General features: G+C 38.6%; 2 protein-coding genes across 2 annotated transcripts; one reads left to right on the top strand and one right to left on the bottom strand.

The window, feature by feature from the left end:
• Positions 1-1,399: 1,399 nt before the first annotated feature.
• capslb (calcyphosine-like b) lies at positions 1,400-5,766 on the top strand. The gene is made up of 5 exons (XM_036530181.1): positions 1,400-1,465; positions 3,526-3,665; positions 4,073-4,250; positions 4,470-4,679; positions 5,662-5,766. The coding sequence occupies exons 2-5, from the start codon at positions 3,529-3,531 to the stop codon at positions 5,764-5,766; spliced, it is 630 nt and encodes a 209-aa protein (XP_036386074.1). The 5' UTR covers positions 1,400-1,465; positions 3,526-3,528.
• Positions 5,767-9,066: 3,300 nt separating this feature from the next.
• On the bottom strand, positions 9,067-22,719 carry il7r (interleukin 7 receptor). The gene is made up of 8 exons (XM_036529902.1): positions 22,548-22,719; positions 14,330-14,435; positions 13,209-13,363; positions 12,811-12,959; positions 12,432-12,594; positions 10,256-10,349; positions 9,962-10,034; positions 9,067-9,857 (listed from the first exon to the last, which is right to left on the bottom strand). The coding sequence occupies exons 1-8, from the start codon at positions 22,630-22,632 to the stop codon at positions 9,474-9,476; spliced, it is 1,209 nt and encodes a 402-aa protein (XP_036385795.1). The 5' UTR covers positions 22,633-22,719; the 3' UTR covers positions 9,067-9,473.
• Positions 22,720-24,284: the final 1,565 nt, after the last annotated feature.

The raw sequence follows: 24,284 nt of genomic DNA, 5'->3' as shown, positions 1-24,284 counted from the left end.
GAGAGTGGTTATTTTTTGTGTTGTGTTATTCCATCCTAGGTGAGAATGTAGTAAATGAGACAGCATCGTTATCAATCAAATTATTCAGTATTTTATATATGAGTTGAATTAAATATATAAAATTGGGAACATATCCATGATAATTCTGATCAGCACTGACATTGCACTTATGAAACCTGAAGATTAGAGTAGCCCAGACTAGTTAAATATTCAAAATGACTTCTCTACCATAGCTGTGCAGAAAGCCTTCATTCCCACACTAATGTTTTTTTTTATGCTGATGACACATTATCCCACTCCAGACTGACCTTGGTGATTCCATAATACTAAGTAACATAGCTATGTACAAAAAAAAAGCCAATTTATAAAATGGCTACTAACTAACTGGTAAATGTTTGGACAGTGAACACAAGTTGACTTCTACTTTGCCCTTACCCTGAAGAGTGATTCTGAATGAAGAATATTGTAAAATTGTGAGACTGATGATGTGACCTTGGAGACACTGGCTTTTCTTGAACAGGTAAAGTACTGGTGGGAACTAAGTTCAAAGAGCTTGAGGAGGTTCGCCAATCCTAAATCATGACACTGTTTCAATCTATATCCCACTTAAATAACAATTAAAACAGCAACCGAATTGACTACTCTTCAACATTTAGTTGCATATTCCTGTTTACTGTTCGGCTAGATACCAACATTCAAGCAAATCTGTGAGAATTTAGCTATAGCTTTGTGAAGCCACGTAGAGTTTGCTCCATACCCAAACCCTCAAAGAACACAAAACTTAATGTTGAACTTGGTGTAATGGGCGAATACTTCCGTGTTTTCCGATTCGCTTCGCTGCCCAAAGTGCCCATGCTTTGAAGATTACCCAGCAAAATCATCAAATTTACTATTCATTTTATTCCCCTGTCTTTCGCGGTCTATTACACGACCACAAACAGAACACACAGGCTATTTGATTTGATACGCAAAGAACGGGAGAGGACGAGCAGAATTACATTAATGCAAACCGTTATACATTAACTACACCAGTTACATTTTACATGAAGGCATCTCGCTTTTTTTTTTTAGTTGAGCAAGTCTGAGCCTACTTTTGAGTCGAAAATAATTCGAAAAAACCCGAATGTTTCCATTTTTACAAATTACACTTTTGCTCCTTATTCATTATAATAAACATGGATACTGTGAAATATAAATAATAATGAAAAAGTTAGCTAATGCGCAAATATTCTGTCAACACACAACCCAAAGGCGGTAAGGAGGCTATCTTCAAAAGATGGCGGGCAGAGGCTTCAACGGCAGACGCCAAACCCCTGAAATATGAGACGCATCAAACCAACCACCATGCGCAACAGCCATCAATACACTCTGTATATATTTCCATGGCAACAGTACGCCACGAAAGGATTCTTGAAGGTTGGTTGAGGTGGACAACCTGCTGAATTTTAATATCGTGTCGGTTTAGGTAAGAAATTATTAAACGGGATGTACTTTATTGTGATTTGACATAAATGGTGAATGTTATCGTCTAGCTTCTCAGCTTCGTTTTCATTAAGAGGAAGTAGGTAGAGGGACTTTTTGGATCCCTTACCAGTGGAAGCTATGTTAGTTTATAGTAATAAAGCCTGCTAACATCTGTTGCATGTTTTCTGCTACTTTCATGGTAGTGAAGAATTAAATACTAACTTTAGCAAGTTGTTAGTTGGCGACATCAGAAAAAGATTTCATTCCTTTGTTGTTAAATGAATTAATAATATTTGTCGATATTTGTCGAGCCAGGTGAGATAACGTTAGTTCACGTTATAGTGAGTGCTTTGGATGTGTTTCCTCCCACACTTGTGCAAATGCAAGTTTTCCTGGCTGATGAAACATCTTATGTTTATTAACATTAAATATTTCTTCAGATACAAAGAGGGAGACTCAGAGGGATAAAAGGACGCTGTTCTGGTGCCCATAATGTATATAGCGCTACAAACATTACATGGGACGTTAGGCTCTATTATTGCCAGTGCATAATATTTCTAACTATTGGCTGTAGACACAGGGTGGCGTCAGAACACAGATTGGGTATTTGTGATGCAACAGAAAAACGTTTTTAGGTAAAAAGCAAGTGGCAGTACAAGATAGGATACCAACTCTCACAAGCTGCAGTATTTGTATTACCTACCTAACTGGACGATGTGTGTATGGAATACCATTAAAAAAGAACTTTGCTAGCTAAATACTGTATATGTCATTCACAAGATGAAAAAAACATGTCATTATTTGTAGAACACACTATTCTGTTCTCTCTTTGTGTTCTAGTGTTGATAGTGCTACAGTTTTACAATTTATTTGCATAAATATATCAAGGGTTTTGAGGCCACACACACACACACACACACACACACACAAAGCAAATACAGTGCCCTGCATATTTATTTATACATCTGACTACATTGGAAGTAAAAAAGAGAGAGGAGAAATACATATTGGGGTTTTTGCTTGCTTTTTAAAAATCTCAATATCACTGCAAAGGAAAAAAAAACTCATATTACTCCCAAATAATTAATTTTATTTAAGAAACACAAGGGTTGCATTTATACATTTTAGTTACCTTTTTAACAGTCTTATACAACACATCGACACCAACATCCTGCTTTCTGTAAGCTAAATGGGAGCTTCTGAAACTATACAGAGGCCTCTGAAGGTTTCCTGTTTCTCTGGGGGTGGAGGTACGATATAGAAGAAATTAATTAGTAGCATATTCTTGGGTTAGAGAATGTGGTAAACTTAGTATATATATATATATATATATATATATATATATATATACACTCACACACAACAAGCTGAATCTACCACTTTTGCCCATAGTGTACATTATTAAGAAATTTAAGGCTGCAGATACAGATACGGGCTGCAAAAAAATGGTTCAAGGGGCAACTGTAAATCCAAGGTCATCAGTGTGCATCTCCAGAACATACAGCGTTAGAATGAACCATGGCATTCATGACCAAGTTGCCAAGGAAGATGCCTCTACAGAAAGAGGTACCTTGAATTTGCTAAACTGCATATGAATGACAGTTCGAAACGTGTTATGGTCAGATGAAACAAAAATTGAGCTTTTTGGATATACTTATGGATGGATATAAACTCATAAACTTATACTTATAAACTGGAGTTTTATGTTAAGCATAAATAGGTAAAGATTATGTTGAGAAGAAAGTAAGTAACAATCAGAAGCATCATGTATCGATTGCTCAAAATTAACAGGTGCTATAGACAACACTATCTTGTCGTCATGGTGGATGATATTTGAATCCCAAGAGCAGAGACCACTGCACAACAGGGAGTAAAGGAGTAAAGACAATCATTTCAGTTGTTAATACACACACACACACACACACGTTAATGTAATAAGTAGTCAAAGTATGCACAGGTAGGTAATCATAGGTAGTTTGTGCCTGTGTGCGTGTGCTTAATTGGCTGTGTTCCCTCTGTTCCTTTGCTGTCCTCCTACGCCGTCTGTGTGTGGTGGTGAAGGCCATGGCAGGGACATCACGGCACGATCGGGAGATGGCCATGAATGCCAAGCGGCAGCTGTCTGCCTGCGCGGATCCTGTGGAGCGACTGAGGCTGCAGTGTTTGGCACGAGGGTCTTCTGGAATTAAGGGGCTGGGCCGGTGAGTGAGGCACCTCCTGCAGTGTACGCGTAGCAAAAGGATTGAGCAGCACCCACACCAAGGCTCAGAGAGCGACAGTGTTGGGTTGTGTTACTGCTTTGGGCCCTGTGTTGAGATTATTGTTCCTGAGGGAGTCGTACAACTGCAGTAGTTATAGCTGAATACACACCTCTCGTCTACCATACCTTTATTTTAGGTTTTTCCAGGGAGCCTGGGGCCTTTTGTTCCACCTCTGTGATGTAAGAATGTTTCAAAGGAAGGTTTTTTTTTTTTCATAACCCAGCTTGGCATGTCTTATCGTTCCAGTTGGAGCTCTCTGCCCCTCTGTTATGTTTTGCAGCCTTACAGTCAATTTCTATTTGAAAATAATTTGAAATTAATCAGCCTATATCTGTATATCTTCTTAGGACTTTCAGAATAATGGATGATGACAACAGCCGTACACTGGACATGAAGGAGTTTTTGAAGGGCTTGAATGACTATGGTGTCCTCATTGAAAAGGAGGAGGCCATGAAGCTTTTTCAGCAGTTTGACAGGGACGGCAGTGGACTAATTGACTTTGATGAGTTCCTTATCACACTCAGGGTCAGTACATCAATATTGCATTTGGTTCACTTCATGTCTGTTTAAATGGACAGTGGGCTCACCTTATCACGGTAAACCCATGCAGTACCCATCACGTTGTTGCCACACAGAGGGATGTTTATATATTTGTAATTGTTTATCACATGTTTCAAATGTTTTTTGTTATATCATTTCTACTACCAACCGAATTTATGACAGTCACTGTCTGCATCCTTGTAGCCGCCCATGTCTAATGCTAGAAAGGAAGTGATCCTGCAGGCCTTCAGAAAGCTGGACAAGACAGGTGATGGTGTGATCACCATAGAGGACTTGAAAGGGGTTTACAATGCTAAGCACCACCCAAAATATCAGAATGGAGAGTGGACAGAGGAACAGGTATTCCGCAAGTTCCTGGACAGCTTTGACTCTCCTTATGACAAGGATGGGAAGGTACGTAGACGGTATCTAGTCATATTAATTTCTTATTTCCTCTGATAATCTTCTACTCTGTAGTTATGACATACAGCAAAAAGCAGCTCCATTTTTTCCCCCATTTTCCAGGATTTAGCTGGACTGTGTTGGGCCACTTACCACCTGGGTGCTAAGTTGCCAAAATGTATTAATGCACAGTTCATGTTGATTGATATTTTCCACAGGAGGACTGATATGTTGATATTTGTAAACACTGAAAAACACTGTGATTGAACCAGCATAAAATTACTGCTTCTACACTCAGTTTCAGTCATATGGATAACATACACTTTTTTCCTGTATTTCAGTGCAGCATCGCTAAGGTGGCATCCATATTCAAAACGTGTGTGTGTGTGTGTGTGTGAGAGAGAGAGAGAGAGAGAGAGAGTGAGAGAGTGAGAGAGAGAGAGACTGTGTGTTCACCAGCTGAAATGTAGTTATTTATGCATCTAGTTAGTGTTAGTGTTAAGTGTTAAGTTAGTGTTGCTTTTACTTTTTTAGGTGTTTGAGTCTTTGATGCTGTATTAACTGCTGACTTTCCTTTCACAGATGGTGGGAGACATGTTATTATCCAGTATCAGTTATCCAATTATGCAATATCTTTTAGTGGAATACTAAATTGAAATTGAATTTTTTTGTTTTGAAATTTTCTTTGCTATTAGTAAACTAAGTTTCAGATAGATTAGAATCAAATTGGGCAAAAAAGGATATTACATACCATTTATATACACATGTATATATGGCAATTTAAGCCCTTCCATAGAAGTATCTAGTTATTTCATCTCATCTCATTTCATCTCGGGCATTTTCCCATTTTAAAATTGAAGCCAGATTGTCATTTTGCGTAACATTTTTCATTCCTGCATTTCCAGTGTCTACAGTCTTACATCCTATTGAAACTCCAGGACAGTGCAACCTTTTTTTGCCTTTATCAACTATGATTTGTATTTTGCTGCAATAGGTCACACAGGAAGAGTTTATGAATTACTACGCAGGTGTGAGTGCATCCATTGACACAGATGTCTACTTTATCGTTATGATGAAAAACGCCTGGAAACTAAACTAACGGCTTGACACCTAATTCCTAGGGTAACAACCCCTGACACCTTGGGATGTGGACAACAGAGATGGGCTTCTTTTCACTTTTTAACACACACTTTCATCATACTGTGGAAAAGCAATATAATTCCTTTAGATGTTTCATGTTCTGTCTTTTTCTTTGCATGACCTACTGTGGCGATATATTCAACTACTAACATGTGGGCATTTTGCTGTCCCTTTCCTTATTCTTCTTTTAGTAATTTCCCTCCTGACTCAACACAAAATCACTCTGCATATTGCCCATTCATTTGACTGGTGCCTTAATATGTAACTGCTTTGTGGGGAATGTCACATGGAATATAATCTCATAATATCTTTGCTAGCCACTAGGAGCTCTTGTTAACAATCTACCATTAGGTTACCAAAGGTAATTTTCACCTGCTAATATTTTACACTTTCGAAGAAGCACTATATATTATATATTTTATATAATATACACACTATAATTTTCAGGTGGATTACATTCTTACAGCATTCTCTGATTTGCTACCCATTTTATTTTGCAGTAACCAGTTGGTTGACTAAGCATTGAATCAACAGTTCATAGTTACAGATTGAGATCATTATTTGTCATTTTGCAATATGTATTTTTATGGTTATAACTGATAATTAGCTATGTGTTTGGTTACATTTAGGTGTGTGTAAACATACAATCTGCATATATTGTTAATTTTGCTTACTTGAGAAAATTTAATTTTTTTCAGTCTAAAGTATTGACCCAGCCAATTATCTGTTATGAATTCCTATAAGTGTAGTTCATCAAAGACTGTATTTTCTTCTGTGAGCTCCCTGTTAGGCAGTGCTCACTGGGTCTTTCCTTTTCTGGGCAGTTTCCTTGATCAATTCTCGGGTTTCCTGGTTTCCTGTGTCTGTTTCTAGTTAATTCTGTCATTATAGGTTAATCAAATATGTTATGCTATCCTTCAGAGAGCAATTAGTAGAAACTGAAATGTAGATTGTTGGTGTGTTGCATTTGCAATAGTTACACACAATTGTATGAAAGTCTGTAGATGCTGAATTGTGGGTTGCCTCTGATGACCAGTTCATTAAGATCCATTTTTTTCTCCGCTTCTGAAGGTCACCAAAGAGGAGTTTTTAAACTACTACTGTGGAGTCAGTGCCTCAATCGACAACGATGTGTACTTCATTATCATGATGAAGAATGCATGGAAATTGTGATTTTTAATTGGTTAGTTATAGAGAACTTTACATGGACGGTTATCATAAACACTTATTGTGTGAAAAACTGTTATGTAGGGGGTTATCATGAAGACAGCTGAAATCAATGTGACCGAGTCAATAACTGTTTGTTGGTGCTATAGAAATTTTGTGAAAATGAAGGAAATGAATTTGGAAGGGGATTGTATCATGTTTAACAATTTACTTATCATAGGAAATTGCATTTAAATAATTGATTATATTACCACAGTGTATTTTATCAAACCAGCCCAAGATTAAAGATTGAAAAGATATGATATTCTGTCTCAACATGTATGGTGCATGTCAGTTTGCAATGTCTTGAGGAATTCAAATCCTGTGCTTAATGTACTTGATAGGTAATGGTGCACCACAGTGCAGATGTCAGCTTATGAAGCAGAATATGGAACATGAGAAATGTTGCCCTGACGATGGCCCTGTCTTTCAGTGATAAGGGATATACTTGCATTGACTGCCTTTGTGGTAACCCATATGTGGTACCTACTTTAATTTTTTTTTTTCAAATGTAAATTTTTATTGGTTGGTTGGTTGATTCATACTGTCCAATTACAGTACATCTTATTGATTGTGCATTTACAGAAAATGATGGCTTCAACTTCACCAAAATGTTTTTTCATCACAACAATTCTGTGTAGAAGGCACCCTGTAACCTCATGCTGTCTTTTGCAACTTAAATTCATGGCAAGTACATAAAATACTGAATTGACATTTCAATTTTGTGTGGACAGCCTACATAAGTGGATTTGTGAAATGAAAATATTAACAGATGCCAACATGCTGCTCAGCAGAAATCCAGGTGATGAAGAGGGTTTCTGTGCACACATGCTAGTTTTCTGAAAAGGTAATAAATACCTTTTCTTCAATCAGTCATACTATTGCCTTGTTCTTCCATGACTGGAAACCTGGAAATGCCAATGAATCTAATATAATGGAATTGATAGATCTGTACTCAAGTAGAAATAAGGCAGAAAATTTAACTTAACTCATGTGATTTTAGTGTCAGACATCACTGAACACTTCATATTCACATTTTCTTTTATTTACATTTAAATGTGGATCATTGTACCCTTTTGTATAATTTCATCTTACAAATGTTGCAAGCTGATATTGCTGTACTCAAGGTTTTCTTAATCAACATACTCTTTATTATAAGTAGTTTGGTTCCTTTTCTGTGTAAGTTGTTACATATGAGTATCTCTAAGTGCCTAATGCAAATGAAAATTACTTAAAAAAATAAATAAATAAATAAAGGAATGAGTCAACATGATGCTACAAAAGGGTGTGCAAATGTTTAATAAATCTGAAAAGACTGGTATTGAATTAACAGTTGACATTCAGTATTCTTTACAGTGACCGCCTTGATGCTACACTAAAAGGACATTTATAGTAACCAATAATAATCTACAGATTAATTTTCAAATGTGCTCTGAGTAGTATTCCTAGCCCGTGTTTGGTCATGTTTTGTATGAATTGTAGGCATCTTTGGCTGATTCCAATATGCAATGCATATTGCAAAATTAAGATGGACTCCTCTAGCCAAATGCACAAAAGAATTATTCTTTTACATAGGTGCATTGTGTAGTGGACTGAATTTAGTAATAATTCAGAATTTTTAATGCTGAGTAAAGTGGTGTTTTAGTTCATATTCATCATTGTCATGCACTGAAAATCATAAATGGTACGTCTTTATGTTTATACAGGAATACAATTACCTACAACCCAAATGTCCACATTATGAACAACTATGCCCATAAGCATCATAGTTATCAGCCATCAAAATGATGAGTTCAAGTCATCAAAAACCTTAATACTGTAGGTACCTAGCATTCATTAAAGAGTAGACAGCTTGGCAATATATAACTCTTTAAACAATACAAGTTTACCTGTCCAATGTTAAATCTATACATTTATCTCATCTCTAAAGAAAACTATTTGGAGAATAAAATTGTATATGACAAAATGTATTTTAAAAAGCCATAATAATAATAATAAAAAGGGAATAAAACAGCCTCCATGAGGTCACAGGTTGGCCTCACGTGCAGGCGTAACCGAGCAGCAGTTCGTTTGGATGTCCCAAAGGCTACAAAATGACATGAAATACGGTGAGTGCAAACAGAGTGAAGAACATGGGGTGGCGGTTAATCTCTGCCCACTCCTCCCTCACAAATAACATTCTTTGATCCTCTGTACCAAAGCCCTGAGATATAAGCCCCAGAAATAAGCACAGTGCTGGGTACTGATAGTGTCCTGTTGCATGGTGGGTGTTGTCAAAAGAATAGTGCATGATCTACAGCAGAAGGAATGTTGTGATGGTACCATACTCTTGTTTGGCTGCACTGCACAGACAGAAGCAGCAGCAGACCCATAACTGAGAAGCTGTGAAGTGGATTGTTACATTTCTTGACTCATAGGGATCACTCTGATAACTGACGATCTGCATCATATTTTTTCCTCTCACTGGGTCTTGAGGAAACTGGACATGGTTACATATGCCTCCTCTCTCCGTCCTGTCTGGGGTAATGGCAGGCTTTTTACCCCATCATTGCTGCCACCGTAGACGACCTCTGACCCATCCAACAATCCCTGCTTTGGGGTCCCCCCAACCATGTCTTCTCCATCCTGTGTGCTCCTCGACAGCATAGGGCTGGACTCTCTGTGGTTGTCGGCAGAGTTCCACAGGAAGCCCTCCAGCCCTCCACACTCCTGGCTCTGATGCCTGACCTCATAGCTGTCCCACGCTTCCATTAGCTCGGGGGCACTTGGCTTCGCCTCAACGTGGTCCACCATGTGAATGTTCCGATCACTGAAGGCCTCAGGGTTGAAGCTAACGGGCAGACCCTGCAACCAATATGAGAGGAGTTTTCTTTGTATTCCCACATCAACTGGATTTTTTTTAATTAAAAAAATACATAAATAGAATGTGTATCAAAGAAACTGCTCACTCTATTTGGCTTGTACATTTGGAGTAGAGTATTTTTGGGGTTGGGAATACTTGGCCATATGGAAGACTTGATACTGGAAAGAAAAAAAAAACAAGATATAATGACAGTGAAACCTCCAAAAATCACAAAAAGTCAAAATTTTGATCTTAAAAAATTTTAATTACTTTATGTTATTTTTTCAGTAACCATTGTATATTAGTCAACTTTTTACCAGGGTCATAAAATGACGTTGGCTGATAACTTGACAGAAGTCCCCATCATGTTGGAGATGATAGAGCAGTTATAAGGACTTACACTTTGTGCCATCGCAGGAGTGCCGTCACAATAATCAGCAGCAGGATGAGCAGACAAGCAAGGAGGATGTATATCAGCAATGAAGCATCTCTTTCTGGAGGGGCAAGAGGCAGTTAGTCTTCTTGAACAGGCACGGTACTCTGTGGTAGATGTGACAATCAGACACATTTCAAAGTTTCTGACATTCAGACACCAGCTGCAAACATTGTTGTCTGCTTTCTGGTGCAAAATGACTCCTTGCCCATGCAATACATTTCAGTATTGATCATGTTATAAAATTCTTTATGTGATGTCACCAATGAGGGCTGTTTCCCTGGAGGGTGTCCCGAGTATTGAGAATGAATGATAATTTACTGGATATGGCAAATTGTAAGACTGAGTACTGTGTATATAGGCCATTACTCCATCGAAAACAAATGGAAAATAAAATCTGTACTTTAACTTAACTTGCACAGAAGCTTGTCTATCAAGATAAAAATGAAGATCACCTCCTGAAATTATTGAGCAGTAGAGTGATAAAATCTCCAACAGACAAGCAGGGGGACAATCATGATATCTAAGCTCATAACTGAAAAATTAATAGTTGTACCATAGCAATATAATATCAATATACAACAACAACAAAAAAAAAAACTTAAAATAACATTGACTGCTATGTCAGGTCGTGATAACAAGGTTAAAGCGTACACAACATGCGTTACTCTCAAACTAGCCATAAATAACACATGTATTTAAGTGTTACTTAAGAGTATTTAAAGTGAATGCTAACTGTTGTTAGTGCAGTCACTTGAATGACATATTAAATGTGTACAACTAGTGCTGTGTTTCAGCTGTTCCGTGCTAGCTGGCTAGGTGTTTAAAACTGGGAGTTTAAAACTAGTTTAAAACTAGTTGATCCAATGAATATGCAAAACAATAAAACAGTACTGGAAAGTTAATATCAGGAATGCAGCTGCTGCTTCCCAGGTTGGCCACCAGATGGCCACACAACTTCCTGTGTACACTATATCTCATTTAGTTAACGTCTTTCACTTGTGTTCAGTTATTATTTACACCTGTGTTCACTGCCCTTTGTCCATGTGTTTGCTCAGTTTTTAAGTGTCATGCCTTTGCGCGTGTGTGTGCGTGTGTGATTGTGTGCACACATACACATACTCTTGTCCGAGCCTGTTTTGCATCTCACGAGTCTCCACTGAAGATAACTTTATTTTCTTTGAACCAAATCTCTTGTGTCTGGACTAGTCTTTGTATTTGGGTTTGCCCTGCTCCTTGTCACAATACAACTGTTTTTTATTTAAAATTTTATTTGTAACTTTATTCCAATGGCACATCAGCAGAGTATAAGAATAACCTCTAAGCTTCAGTTTGCTGAAAGGAAAGGATTAAGAAAAGATTACACTTGCAAGCACGCTATCTCATTTTCACAATGGTAGTTAACGGTTTTGTTACATTACATTTTGGTAAAATGTAATGTATCCCTGCTCTGATATTCAAATAGTCAATGATTTTCCTTGAAAGAAATAAGCACTTTTTGTAATGTCGACATCACATTGGGTACAAGCATTCAGCAGCAAATTGACCTCCCTAGTAGTTCAGCTCCTTGGACTTGGTAATGGGATTGTACATTCATGCCCCCGAAGTACTCCGGCATTCTGTTTAGTCACTGTGTTATGGTTATGAACTTAATCATGTTACAATTCCTAAAACATGTTCATGTTTTTCTTTGTATTTCCATTACATTTCAGAATTGGTGTTTTTGCATTTTATTTCAAGAAATTGGTTTTTCTTTCCAAAAAGTGGCACTTTTCTACTTTCCAAAAATTGGCACTAATATCTATGTATTAACACATTACCTACATGTGTACTATTGTGTGCCTTAATAGCAATGTAACTTACTCAGGTGTAATTGCACAAACTTCAAACGGGTTTAATAGTTGCAAGTACTTTGTAACAATGTATTATTACAAATAAGCATTACTTCCACTGCCCCATAAGTTGCATTGTCCCTATGTAATTACAGTTTAAATACACAGGTATGAGGGCCACCTAACATAAAGAGGGACTGACAATCTTTACAAGTACTGTATTGGTAATAAGAATCATTTACAGTGTATTATAATCATCCCAATATGTACAGTAGTATCTGTCACCCATCAATGGTCAAAACAGTACTTACCCTTTAGTGCGGGTGTCTTGAAACTTTTATATGGGCTCCACTCACTCCATGTACCTTTGAAGTATTCCCCATTAGGTATTGCCCTGACCTTCACAAAGTACATTGTGTTCATTTTCAAATATGCCCCCTCAATGGTTAAAGACTGGTAGGAAATTGCTCTTTCCTATTGCAAAGAAAAAAAAAGGGAAGTAATGTTTCATTCACACTGACAGACGCAGGCAGCCTTTGAAGTGTGCTAAGCGATGAACATAAACTTAAAATGACCTTGTCATCCTCATTCGGCAATGTAGAACTTTTTTTGTGAAAAAAGCTTTTGCATTAATTAAGTGTTAATCTTTGATGCCTTTGAGTATGAAGGCAAGATAATGAAGATTCTTACCAGGTGTTTGTCAGGGCCTTCGATCTTTACTTGAAACTTAAGTTTTCCTCCAAGGTAATCTCCCTCGTATGGAGTTCCAATGTGTATTGCTGCCGCGTTGCTGCTCTCTGAAAATGTTGCATTCACAATCCAGGGTGGCATCGGCTTGACTGTATAATGTATAAGGATGTATAAGGAAAGGGGGAGAGAAATTAAATCCCTGGCAGTCTTAAAAGCAAAACAGCAGAACAGGAGCAACTTGGAGACAATGTGTTAGTCATCAATATCATTCTTTAAATATGATGGCCGTAAAATTGAATATTTCCCTTCTATATTTTTCATTTACACTATAAACCCAATCACCGTTTTATCATTTCAAGAAATAGGACAGTAACAAAACAGTGGTAACTAAAACTTACTTATATCTTTAAGATGAAACCTGCTATGATATTTTTCCATTGATGCAAAGCAGATAACAAGCTCATATTCACTGATTGCAGTCAGGCTATTGAATGTGATGATGTTTCCCTTCCTTTCTCCGTCATGGCAGGGGGATCGTCCACGATTATTGACACTGAATATGAAAAGAGAGGATTGGGAATTAAGGCTTTTTGTACATCTATTTATGTTTTATACATCTCATTTCACACCTCATAAGGCCCAGTATTATTGGCTGTAAGGCAGAAGTCATTTGTAGTAATCTATTGTGTTAAATAGATGCATAACAGATATAAAAACTCATAAAACTCCCAAACCAAGCACTAAGTGGAAAGCAATTGTAAGCAGCTTTAAAACCCAGAAGGAAGTTTTAATCTACTGGCCAGCCAGGGCTGCATAGTCACATTGCTTTTAAATGCAATGCTGAGCCAAATGATTCACAATGCATGGGACAAAACCCACAAGATTTCACTTGGGTAGCACTGTGTTTCTTTTTAATCATAGTATGTATAATAATCTCTTCTAATAAGCAAGCGTGTCTTGTAGAATGTTTGGACATGTTTGGATTTACTGTAAAGTATTTCTGTACCACATTGCATACCAACAGATCCAACATTTGGATCTGTTGGTATGCAATGTTAGACCTTATTTGCATGTTACACATAAACACATTACATTACATTACATAAACACTGTAAATAAATTATGGTGGCCTCTGTGTGTGCTTTTTAAGGAAGAGTGTCTACTGGAAAAAAACAAAACAAAACTGAAAGCTGCATGTCAACATGACAAATGGTTTCACAAGTAACGTTGTTTAGGTGTTTTCCAAAAATAAAGAAAGCAGAAAATCCAATATGGCAAACATCATGTTAAGTATATGTTATATAAATATTCCTTTCCAAGTGAGATGAATATTGCTACAAGACTGTACTCTGCTAAATAATGACATGTGAAACCGTAGTATCAAAAAATGAATTTAATGCTCCTTTGCTCCTTTGGAATATTTCCAGTTTCCTAATCATTGTTGGTACTACTTATATATCATCGACAACATCCAAATAACACTAGTATAATGAGTAGATAACTTTTAAACGTTCCTTACCATAGGGTTATATTTGTCACCTCATCAATGCTTTCATTCTCGAGTTGACAGGTTAAGGTGCCGTGTTCCTTGACATTCAAATGGGAGAAGCAGCTCACATTGCACTCTGTGGGGGTTCATAAGTATAGTGTGAAGAAATGCAGGATATTTCAGGTCAACAAGGTAACAAGTGTATGTTGTACATCCCAGTCACTCACTTAGTTATTGACTGCTAACACTGAGCACCATTAAATCAAATAACCACACTTGAAAGCATTGAAAGCATAACACAATACTATTTTAAAAATATCTGATACATATATCAGTATAGATATTTTCTATTTTTCTTGCAAAATATATAAGTTGTGTGGTACATTATTCATCAAACAGCTGCTTATTTGACTACCCATGAATAAAAGTAATGTGATCCAGCAGTAATGTGGTCCATATTTGCCTATGTCATTTATTAGCATCTAGTAATGGTCATACATGTGTGATAATTGTGACTTTGCAGGCTTAATACCAATAGATGTCACAACATATTCTTCATAAGTATGCGTAAGTAAATACCAAAACCTGCCTTTGAAGCTAAAAGATAAAAAAGATAAAACAAGGAAAGTGGAAACCAGCAAAATTTCAGAGGACATCAGGACCAGATCCCAGTTCAGTCTTAGTCCCAGTCCCAAGGTACTTGTCTTGACTCCAAGCTGAGCCCTACAGCCCTGGTTCAAAACTGACAGTGTCTTCTGCTAACAAGACATGGATCCCATACTGGTGGAACTCACTGGTTTTGGGTAAGTCGGTTAGGATTTCCTCATCTCAGTGATCTCAGAGACTGTGTGAATTGTTAGAAACCGGCGAGTTGCTTGGCTGTTATCAGTTGATTACTGTCTAACCTCCAATGAGATGACTTCACTGTAGTGCACTGTGTGACTAGTACCATTGTAATGGAGTGTCATGGAGAGACACTTCTGTGTTTATTTTTCTTTATTTATTTTCATAAGCTGTATACAATGTGCCTGTGTGGACATGAAACACTAGATGTAGTTAGCATAATTTACAAGATGGATTCCCACTCTAAAAATCCTTATAGGTTTAACACTGTCAGGGAAACTGGATTAAAAATAATAAGTAATCTAAGTTAGTTCTAAATTTTTGAAACAAGTGTAGCGCCATCTTGTTTTAGTGTAGAATGTGATGTCATGGGGATGGTTGTCTTGGACATTCTACATTAGTTCACATTAGCTAACTAGTGACAGCACTGAAAATCACTGACTCAATGGAAAATAAGAAAAGCCATACTAAAAAGCGATGCAAGGGGGTCACTTTTGTATTGCCCCTGGATGCAGCAATGAATTTTATAGAGTCAAAAACCAAAGAAAGATTGTTCCTTTTCATACTTTGCCTCTTAAGCGGCAAGCAGTTCTTTATCGTTGGCTAGCTGCACTGAAATGAAATAATCCCCCACTTAGCCGTGGTGCTAGGGTTTGTAGCAAGCACTTTGCAAACGAGGACGATGTGGACGAGAGTCAGGCGTGCTGGTGGTTCGCCGGACCAACAAGCTGAAGTTCAAGGCCGCTCCCTGTGTTTGACTTTTCCTCTTATAAGATTGGGTGTACAGACCGTCCGACCCAGTCTAATAGCAAAGAAGTAGCTGTGTGCCGTAAGGAAAGGGCCCAACGGCACGACCATCTGGCAGAGCAGAAAGAGGTACGACCAGGATTATGTTACGTCTTTTCCCGTCAAAGCACAGCCATCTAGTTGACAAGTTAATGATTAGATAATATGTAAGGGATAATGTACAGCGAGCCGGTCATTATTGTGAAATAAACCCCGACGGGGTGATGCAGGACCCTAACGCGAAGCTGTACATTATCAGCTTATTACATGGCTACTTACTAAAGAAATCAATAATTTGACATTTTGATTTAAAAATGATTTTATTGATTTTTTTTATTACTTTTCTCTCGACCAACAAGCAATTTCTCTCGAAATTCTATGTACCACCGGTGCAACTGCTGTCTTCCTTGGTCTACTTTCCAACTAACCAACCTCATGACGTAGTCAGTGACACAACGGCAATATGGCGGCGAGCCAGAGCGAAAGCATAAGTACCAAACATAAATCTATTATAATTTAATGTGTAATCGTTTTATTTCTAAAATTTTCTCAAAATAAATTCCAACACACTTAATTCTGTACAAAACTCATCAAAATTAGGCTGTTTCATGTCCACTTTAAGATGGGAAACAAACCTTAGGGAGGAGCGGAGGGGATGATTGTCAGATGAGGAGGGGGTGCGGTGGAAATTATACTATAACTTTGTTTTAACTTTGAATTCTGAATTTTTGGAAATTACAAATACAAAATTGATCACAAAAAAGACATTATTATGAAAACCAGGTGTCTGATAATCATGGATGAGGTGGGTTTCGCCAACTGGCTGCTTCCAGTATTTCAACACTTGCACTCAGAAAACAGTGAGGAGGCACATCAAGGCCTAGTGGCTTAGACTCTCAGTGTCTGATCATTATCTATTGAGGCGCAGGAGTGTCTGCCCCTTTGCGTCAGGGTTGCTGGTGACATGTATTGTCCTTGACAACACTGAATTGTCAGAACCAAGCCATGGGGGTGTCATGGAGGGGGGCTTTGTGCAAATGATTTGCATGCCAACATGATCTGTCATTGAGGGAAAGCGTGGAGGACACAGAGTAGCCTCTGTCCTCAATAATTTGACTTGGTGATTGGGATCATACCTGGCTTTCACCTATTGATACACAGTGTGAACATGGGAGCATGTAGCCAATGGTAACGGCTTTAACTTCTTAAACTTCGTCATAATCTTGGTGGTGAGACAGTCGAAGCCCAATTTTAGTCCCTCTCTATCATAAGGGGACATTCCAGTTTGTTGAATCCGAGTTTGTGGCCCTTGTGCAGGGAGGTTTGATGCAGCACTTCATCGAACTGCTAACCTTCACGCAGACATGCATTTAGGTCGTTCTTAATTGTTTTGCTTAACCACTCCACTCCACTGTTTGCTTAGGGATGTTACAACTGTGTTCCATGCTGTTTTCTTATTTTTCCCATCTCCTCCCAGCAGGACAAGCATGCTGTGTTTGTGGAGTTGTCTCTGTGCTCCTACATCCAATCGGATAAAAATAAAAATTGGGGCTATTCACCTAGCTATTAAATAAGGTAGGTCTGATATGCTCCAAAAGTTGAATCTTTTGTTGCCATTAGGGGACTGAGAGGGAAGTTTCCACTTTTTTCCCCCGTCGAAGCATTGGCTAACAAGCTAGCTCGTTAGCAAAGATAGCTAATTCAGCACATATTGTAGCTGACGAGAGTTTTTTTGTGGTTTTTCGCCCTCTCAGGAGCAAATCTTTAAATCTTTAAGTAACATGCTTTAGCTAGCTAGTTGGGTAGTTTAGCTAGCCAGCCTGTTCGATTGTTTACTTTGTTTTTACCATTCTTCTGCATTTGCTTTTAGGATATCCTGATTCTGGTTGTGTTAGCGCGTCTGCTTTTGCTGAACTGTAAGCATAGTATTATTGTATCTAGGCTAAGTGGCATTTCTTGTGTTTGATTTCTGCCTTTGGCTGTTCTGAGCCACCTCTGTACTTTTAGCACTTTTTAGCTGGTAATTCTGTCTCAGCAGTAAATCTTTATGTAGGGAAAGCATGTTCAGTTAGGGGAGAAAAATTAGCCCATTTTGTCCCCACTAGCATGTCAGGAGAGTGAGACAATAGTAATGGGGGATTTCAATTACCTTTCAGTTAATTGGGAAGCTGTGTCAGGTCAAGGTAAATGTGAGGAAGAGTTTTTGGATATTGTAAATGACTGTTTTTTGATACAGTCTGTTACTCAACCTACAAGAGAGAACACAATTCTAGATCTGGTTCTGTGTAATAATCCTGATAGAATTGGCAGTACTGAGGTAGGGGAGCCACTCGGAAAAAGTGACCATAGTGCAGTTACATTTGAAGTTTTTTGGCAAGTTAAATCTGCATTCTCCAATGCTAGAGGTTTCAACTTTAGACAAGCTGACTTCATTAAGATATGTGATTATACAAGGAATATAAACTGGGTACCTCTTCTAGATGGCAAAACTGTGAAAGAAATGTGGAGCATATTTAAAGCGATTATTCTGGATGTACAGTGTAAATTCATTCTGCAAGTGAGAAAAGGGAAGCTGAAAAACAAGCGTCCACAGTAGATGAATAAGTAATTACAGGACAGTTTGAAACAGGAAGCTACAGTGTGTTTAGATGCAAACCAAGCTTATGATATTATCTATTTGGACTTTCAAAGGCATTTTACAAAGTACTGCATGAGAGGCTCATAGTGAAAATGAAATCTGCAGGAATTACAGGAGTTATCACTGAGTGGGTTTGAAGTTGGTTGTCTAGTAAGCAAGTATTATTTTACACAAAGAGTTATCAATACATGGAATAGGTTGCCAGGCCATGTAGTTGAGGCAGAGACCCTTGCTGTGTTCAAGTCCAGACATGATGCAGTTTTGGATACTCTTTAATTGTAATGGTGAGCTTAGTTGGGCGGAATGGCCTGTTCTCATCATAATATGTTCTTATGTTCTAAGGTTCCAGTGGTGTCAGGGGTTTGATGGCATCCGACGGCAAGTCATCTCCTGCATTGTCCCTGCATGGTGTGAACTCCAAACTGAAGTTATACCTGTTCAACTGTTTGTCCCATCCGTATGATCTCAGGGTTTTGTACCCTCACTGAATTGTGAAGATGGAAGTGAATGCCTCATGATATGTATGCAAGGTGAAATACTGGTCATATAACATCACATGTCACAGCTCATAGGATCATAGGTTTGCCAATACCTCCCTTTATCCTGAAACTGGTGTGAGGGCATAGGGGGTGAAAGTCAATGGTCGCTCCACTTGCCTTGTATCTTAGACGAAACAACTCCCGCTGTCACTTCAGAGGCATCATAGCTAGCTAACATAGACGCTGTGAGGCTGAAGTGCGCCAATGTGTGCAATGATGTGAGCTAGTGCTTGATTGTCTGCACTGCTTGTTGGCAGTCTGTTGATCCACAAAGCAGCATCCTTCTGAAGCAGCTGTTGCAGTGGGGCAGTTGTGATGGCCAATTCGCTATGATGAGAAAAGTTGTGGCGCTGACTGTCGTTGATGTAGATGTATAATGGCTTCAACATTTGACAGAGTGGGGCTGATGGCATGACTGGAAAGTTGTTAGCTGACAAAATGAATCTCTGACAAAAGTAGCGACATTATTTTCTGAAAATGTTCAGGTACTACATTGAAGGCAAAAGCCATTCTGCTCTATACGAAGATTCTCATATAGATGATGAACGTACTGAGGTCCCTCCTTTAGGTTGCCAGAGGAACTTGAAGATAGTTCTGGAAGAGACCAAACTTGGTAGACACTGTGGATCCATGAAAGAGATTTATCTTCCTCAGACTACACACAAGCATAATTTGCTTGTCTGTCTTGCGAGTCATAACTGAGGTTGACAACAATGGTGATGCTTTGATGGGCCCGATGATGATAGATCTCTTAGTAGATGGCCAGTGTGACACTGCTCTGTGGCTACAGAAGCAGCTTGACAATGGCATTAATAGTGGGCGAATAGGCAAAGCTTCTGATGCAACCAAGGCCTTCCAGGAGCAGGATATTCTCTTAGCCAAGAAGAACACGTGCCCCTTCCGTATCTGAGACAGTGAAATCCAAGGTATGGAAAAGGTCAGGATGTTAACACCCTCAATGGTGTTGGATGGAAAACCTGGATTTTGTAGCACACAGCATATCACTAGTCTGTAAAACAGAGATCAGAGCCTGGCCATATCCAGATAGCGCCGCTGCGGGTTTCTACAAAAGGATGAATGAGATTGTTGTCGTCTTCGTATGCAACAGTCACAGTGTTTGAAGACAGCAGGTTTCAGTGTTGATAGAGAAGGATGGTCAGAATCAAAACCTAAGAACTGTGAGGGTGAATGACACCAGCAAGTGAAATGGTTGATTCTGTTGCATTTGCAACAGTGCTGCTTCTGCTCAGGGAATGTAGGGGCCTGCATTATTACATTATTACATTATTACATCATTGGCATTATTGTATCTTGTGTCTGGGAAAGCCATTGCTCATGAGTCATCCGGTGCTCGGCATGCTAGTTATGTTTTGAACAGGTATCTGACTAGGGGCTGGGTAGTACACTATTCTGCCATAAACAAAGATAGCACCTGCCTCCCTGAAAGTCCCTTCCTCAATGTTAAGTCATCAGATTATAAAAGTAGCCATTGCTGATCACAATTTCTCTTTTAACTTAACTGGTCAATAATTTTCTCCGTAGAAGACACTGTGTTTACAGTTCTTGACTGGCTCATACAGAGAGAAGACACACTACATCACTCAGTGACTCACTCACTGTCATTGAGCCTTCTGGAAACGGAGTGCTATAACCAGAGCTGATGCATGTGGCTTCCGTGGTGGTAAAAGTATTTTTGTTAAAAAAAAAAAATTATCCATTACAGACTTTAAATGCTTTTGATGTGTATGACCTCAGGGAGCCCAGGGAGCCAATAACAGTGCTGTCACACTGTGATCAACAGGATCCTCAGTTTCCTGTCTGCATGCTCTGATGCAGAATGTCTGACAGACTGCCCTAGGCTAGATCAGTCGTCCTGTTAAATGCAAGCAATCTGTTTCAGTTCTCCGTCAATGATACTATCTTTGGCGTCAGTTTTGTTGCTAAGGTTTATCCCTTTAGCTCCACTGTAGATCTATTAGCACTGAAACTCACTGACTTTTGAAGGAACCAAATCCATGTTCCTTTTCTTTCAGATTTGCCATAGTTTGATGTTCTGAGTCCCCATATCTTCCTTTTTTACATATTACAGAGACAATGACTGTGCACTTCAAATCTGGCTCAAGAAGCCAACCTCTTGCTTAAATCCAGTAGTCACAGTGTCATACAGTAAAATGGAAATGTAAACGAAACACACACAGTATGCAACACATAAATTTCTTTCTGCAAATTAATGGTCATATTTTTATATGGGTTTTATATGGGTAGCACTAGGTTACTTGTGTTAATGTCAGTGGAACTGAAAAAAAGAACTTGTACTGTTAGGATCTCTTGCACATGTCAAAATAATATTTAAATGTTGTCATGTCAGATTGCTTAATTTTGGTGTAATAAGCATTCTCCAATAAACACACTGATCTAAAATGCTACACGTTAAATGTGCTTGTAGACCTGACCTGATGCTGCCATGCCTTACACAAGAGGGCCAAAGGTACGTTCATTTCCAGCAGATGTCATATTTTGGTCTCTCCATTCAGAATGAAACTTTTGTCTGGGTTTTTGTGCGCACCGCCGACAGTTGGTGACCAGCAGACAAATCGGATGACATTGTCAATATGTGCCTCTACAATGACAATATCAATGTAAGAAGTATCACCAGTGATCGCAGGACAAATGAAGAGTGCATGGATTTTGTGAACAAAAGTAATTGTGCATGGAGCAATTAGCACTGCTCAACTGTAAATATATACATGTACATCTGAAAATGTTAGATGCCTTTGGTATATTTTGGTGTTCAGTTCACTCTGGTAAGTAACCCGTATCTCTGGCATAGGAGACTGTAAAAACACAGTCACAGACACGGTCACACACCTCTAGCTGTAGTAAATAAAGGATCTATTGTGATGCACTTTTTAAAACTACTTATTCAGAGTTAACATGATGATCAGTTGGCATAAGATGCACATGCCTCTTCTTTATAAATAGGTAAAGAGATCATCCCACATCTCTATGCTGCAAAATAGGGTGTGTCTTAAAGAAAATACTCAGGATTGCTACTCAGGATTGCTTTCAACAGAGGCATTTCAGCTGACAATCAAAGATTCATCATGTGTGTCAATACATAAACACACAGGAACATGAGACAAATGTAGAAAGGTATTTTAGGTATTTGAAGTCAAATACAGTACAAAATGTGAACAAAAGTCCCACAGTATACAATTCTTGTTGCAAGTTAAACAACTATCTGTCAACCACAGAAACAATTAAATTTCACATTTAAACATAAAAATTATGCGAAACCACGAGTCAAACCAATTTTGTGTAGATTCAAAATAATGTAAACAACAGGTTTATAGCCATGAATGTACATAGGAACACTATGGTAGAGGCACAGCTTTTTCATATGACAAACGGGATGGAATAGGCAGTATAAAAATGGACTTACCATAATCTCCTCCTCCGCTTTCGGCTTGAGCCACAAGTGGCAAGAAGAGTACCCATGGCCAGTACGCCATCTCTCTCTGCTGCATATACAGACAGAAGGGCACATACACGTGCGCGTGCTCAGAGATGGGACATACACACTCAGAGACACGCAGACCTGAGGCTGAAGTCACTCTGAAACCTGCAGCAGGTTCTGAAGTCTCAGTATCAGCATCAAAGAAGAGAGGGAGGGGAAGAGGGAGGGACAGAGAGAGAAAGAGAGAAAGAGAGAGAGAGAGAGAGAGAGAGAGAGAGAGAGGTTGGTTTTGGAGGTCTGTAGATAACAGGAAATTCTTTTTATGTGATTGAAGAAAAGTGAGATGAAAAAGAAAACAAAAGGAGAGAATATGAGCACTTTTTGGGTTCAGATGAAGAGAGTCAGCACTTTATGTGTGGTGGTTCTATCTGTGGGAGGGAATGGTTTCATGGGGATACACTAGGCAAAAAAGGAAAAAAAAAAGTCACTCTGACCATATTTTTAGTTGAAGTCCTGGCAATAAATGTTGTGAACTAATAATGAAACAAGTTTAACCCTCAAAATCTGTGCCTAACTTATGTATAAGAATGGTTTGCATACCATTTCAAGTGCGTTCTCAAACCCAGCAGGCCTCCGCACATCATGGGGTAAAATAATCAATGGAACAATCTGATTCTCTGTCTGACATTTGTAATCCAAAATGATCAGGGCCCCCCCCACCTTTCTCCACTCCCACGTTGAATCCACCAGGTTTGGCTTTACAAGGTTCCATTGTCAGTTTTCAGTATTAATAATGCAGCCTTTGTGTGTCAACTTCCCTCATTGTGTGGTCAAAACAAAACACATCAGGGAAAGTCACCTCCATACTACTGGGTTGTTACAATCACCTGATATGACAGAGGTGCCGTCTGACAGCGGACTGTTCACCATTTTCTTCCCCGGAGCAAACGGAGGAGGCTTTCCTGTGTTTTTAATGATTTTGCTAAGAGCTTAAGAAAGCTTGCAAGTGTGTGGGTGCTAGAGAATTTGAGACGAATGGAATCGTAGGACGTGACTGGAGCCTCAACTTAATAACAAGATTCACACAACACCACCCCCTGACTTCATAAGAAAGTTAAGTTTCACTATCCTGTCTAGTGTGGACAGATGCTTTTCTACCATCTTTTCCCTCAGTTGCTGCCATACCTCTCTCTTGACCTTGAGACAGGCATTTATTGAGTAAGTAGAAATCAAATAAATACTAACAAGTCTCCTACACCCTCTCTCTTTCGCAACCTCTCTGCCTCCTGTTTCTTGCCACGCACTGCTGATACTTTGGAAATGATGTAGCCAGTTTTCATATGTGTCCCTGCAGCTATTTTGTGTGCATGTCCATTTGCAGAAAAAAGGGACATGTAGGGGCCTGTGGTTTCATCTGTACACAGAGATAGAAAATATATTTGGATGGAGTTCAGTTTAACTAAACACACTAATGTATTCCAGAAATGATATTGAATGTTGTATTACATTCACTGTTGTAAATACAGATTTCAGTGGAAAGCTGACATACCATCACACTATGTAACAGCTGTTATAATATGACATGAAATATTCATGAAGGCCTACTGGCTGAAAAATATAGGTGTTAAATAACTTGCTGACACATCTCACCACAAAAATTAACAGAGGAAAAAAATAATCTGAAAATAAATAATTTATTTTAAAAACCCGCCAAGACCACTG

Source organism: Megalops cyprinoides, chromosome 5, assembly GCF_013368585.1.
Source record: "Megalops cyprinoides isolate fMegCyp1 chromosome 5, fMegCyp1.pri, whole genome shotgun sequence".
NCBI classification, from domain to species: domain Eukaryota; kingdom Metazoa; phylum Chordata; class Actinopteri; order Elopiformes; family Megalopidae; genus Megalops; species Megalops cyprinoides.
The sequence above is the reverse complement of the archived record's forward strand: the minus strand, read 5'-3'. Positions and strand labels throughout refer to the sequence as shown.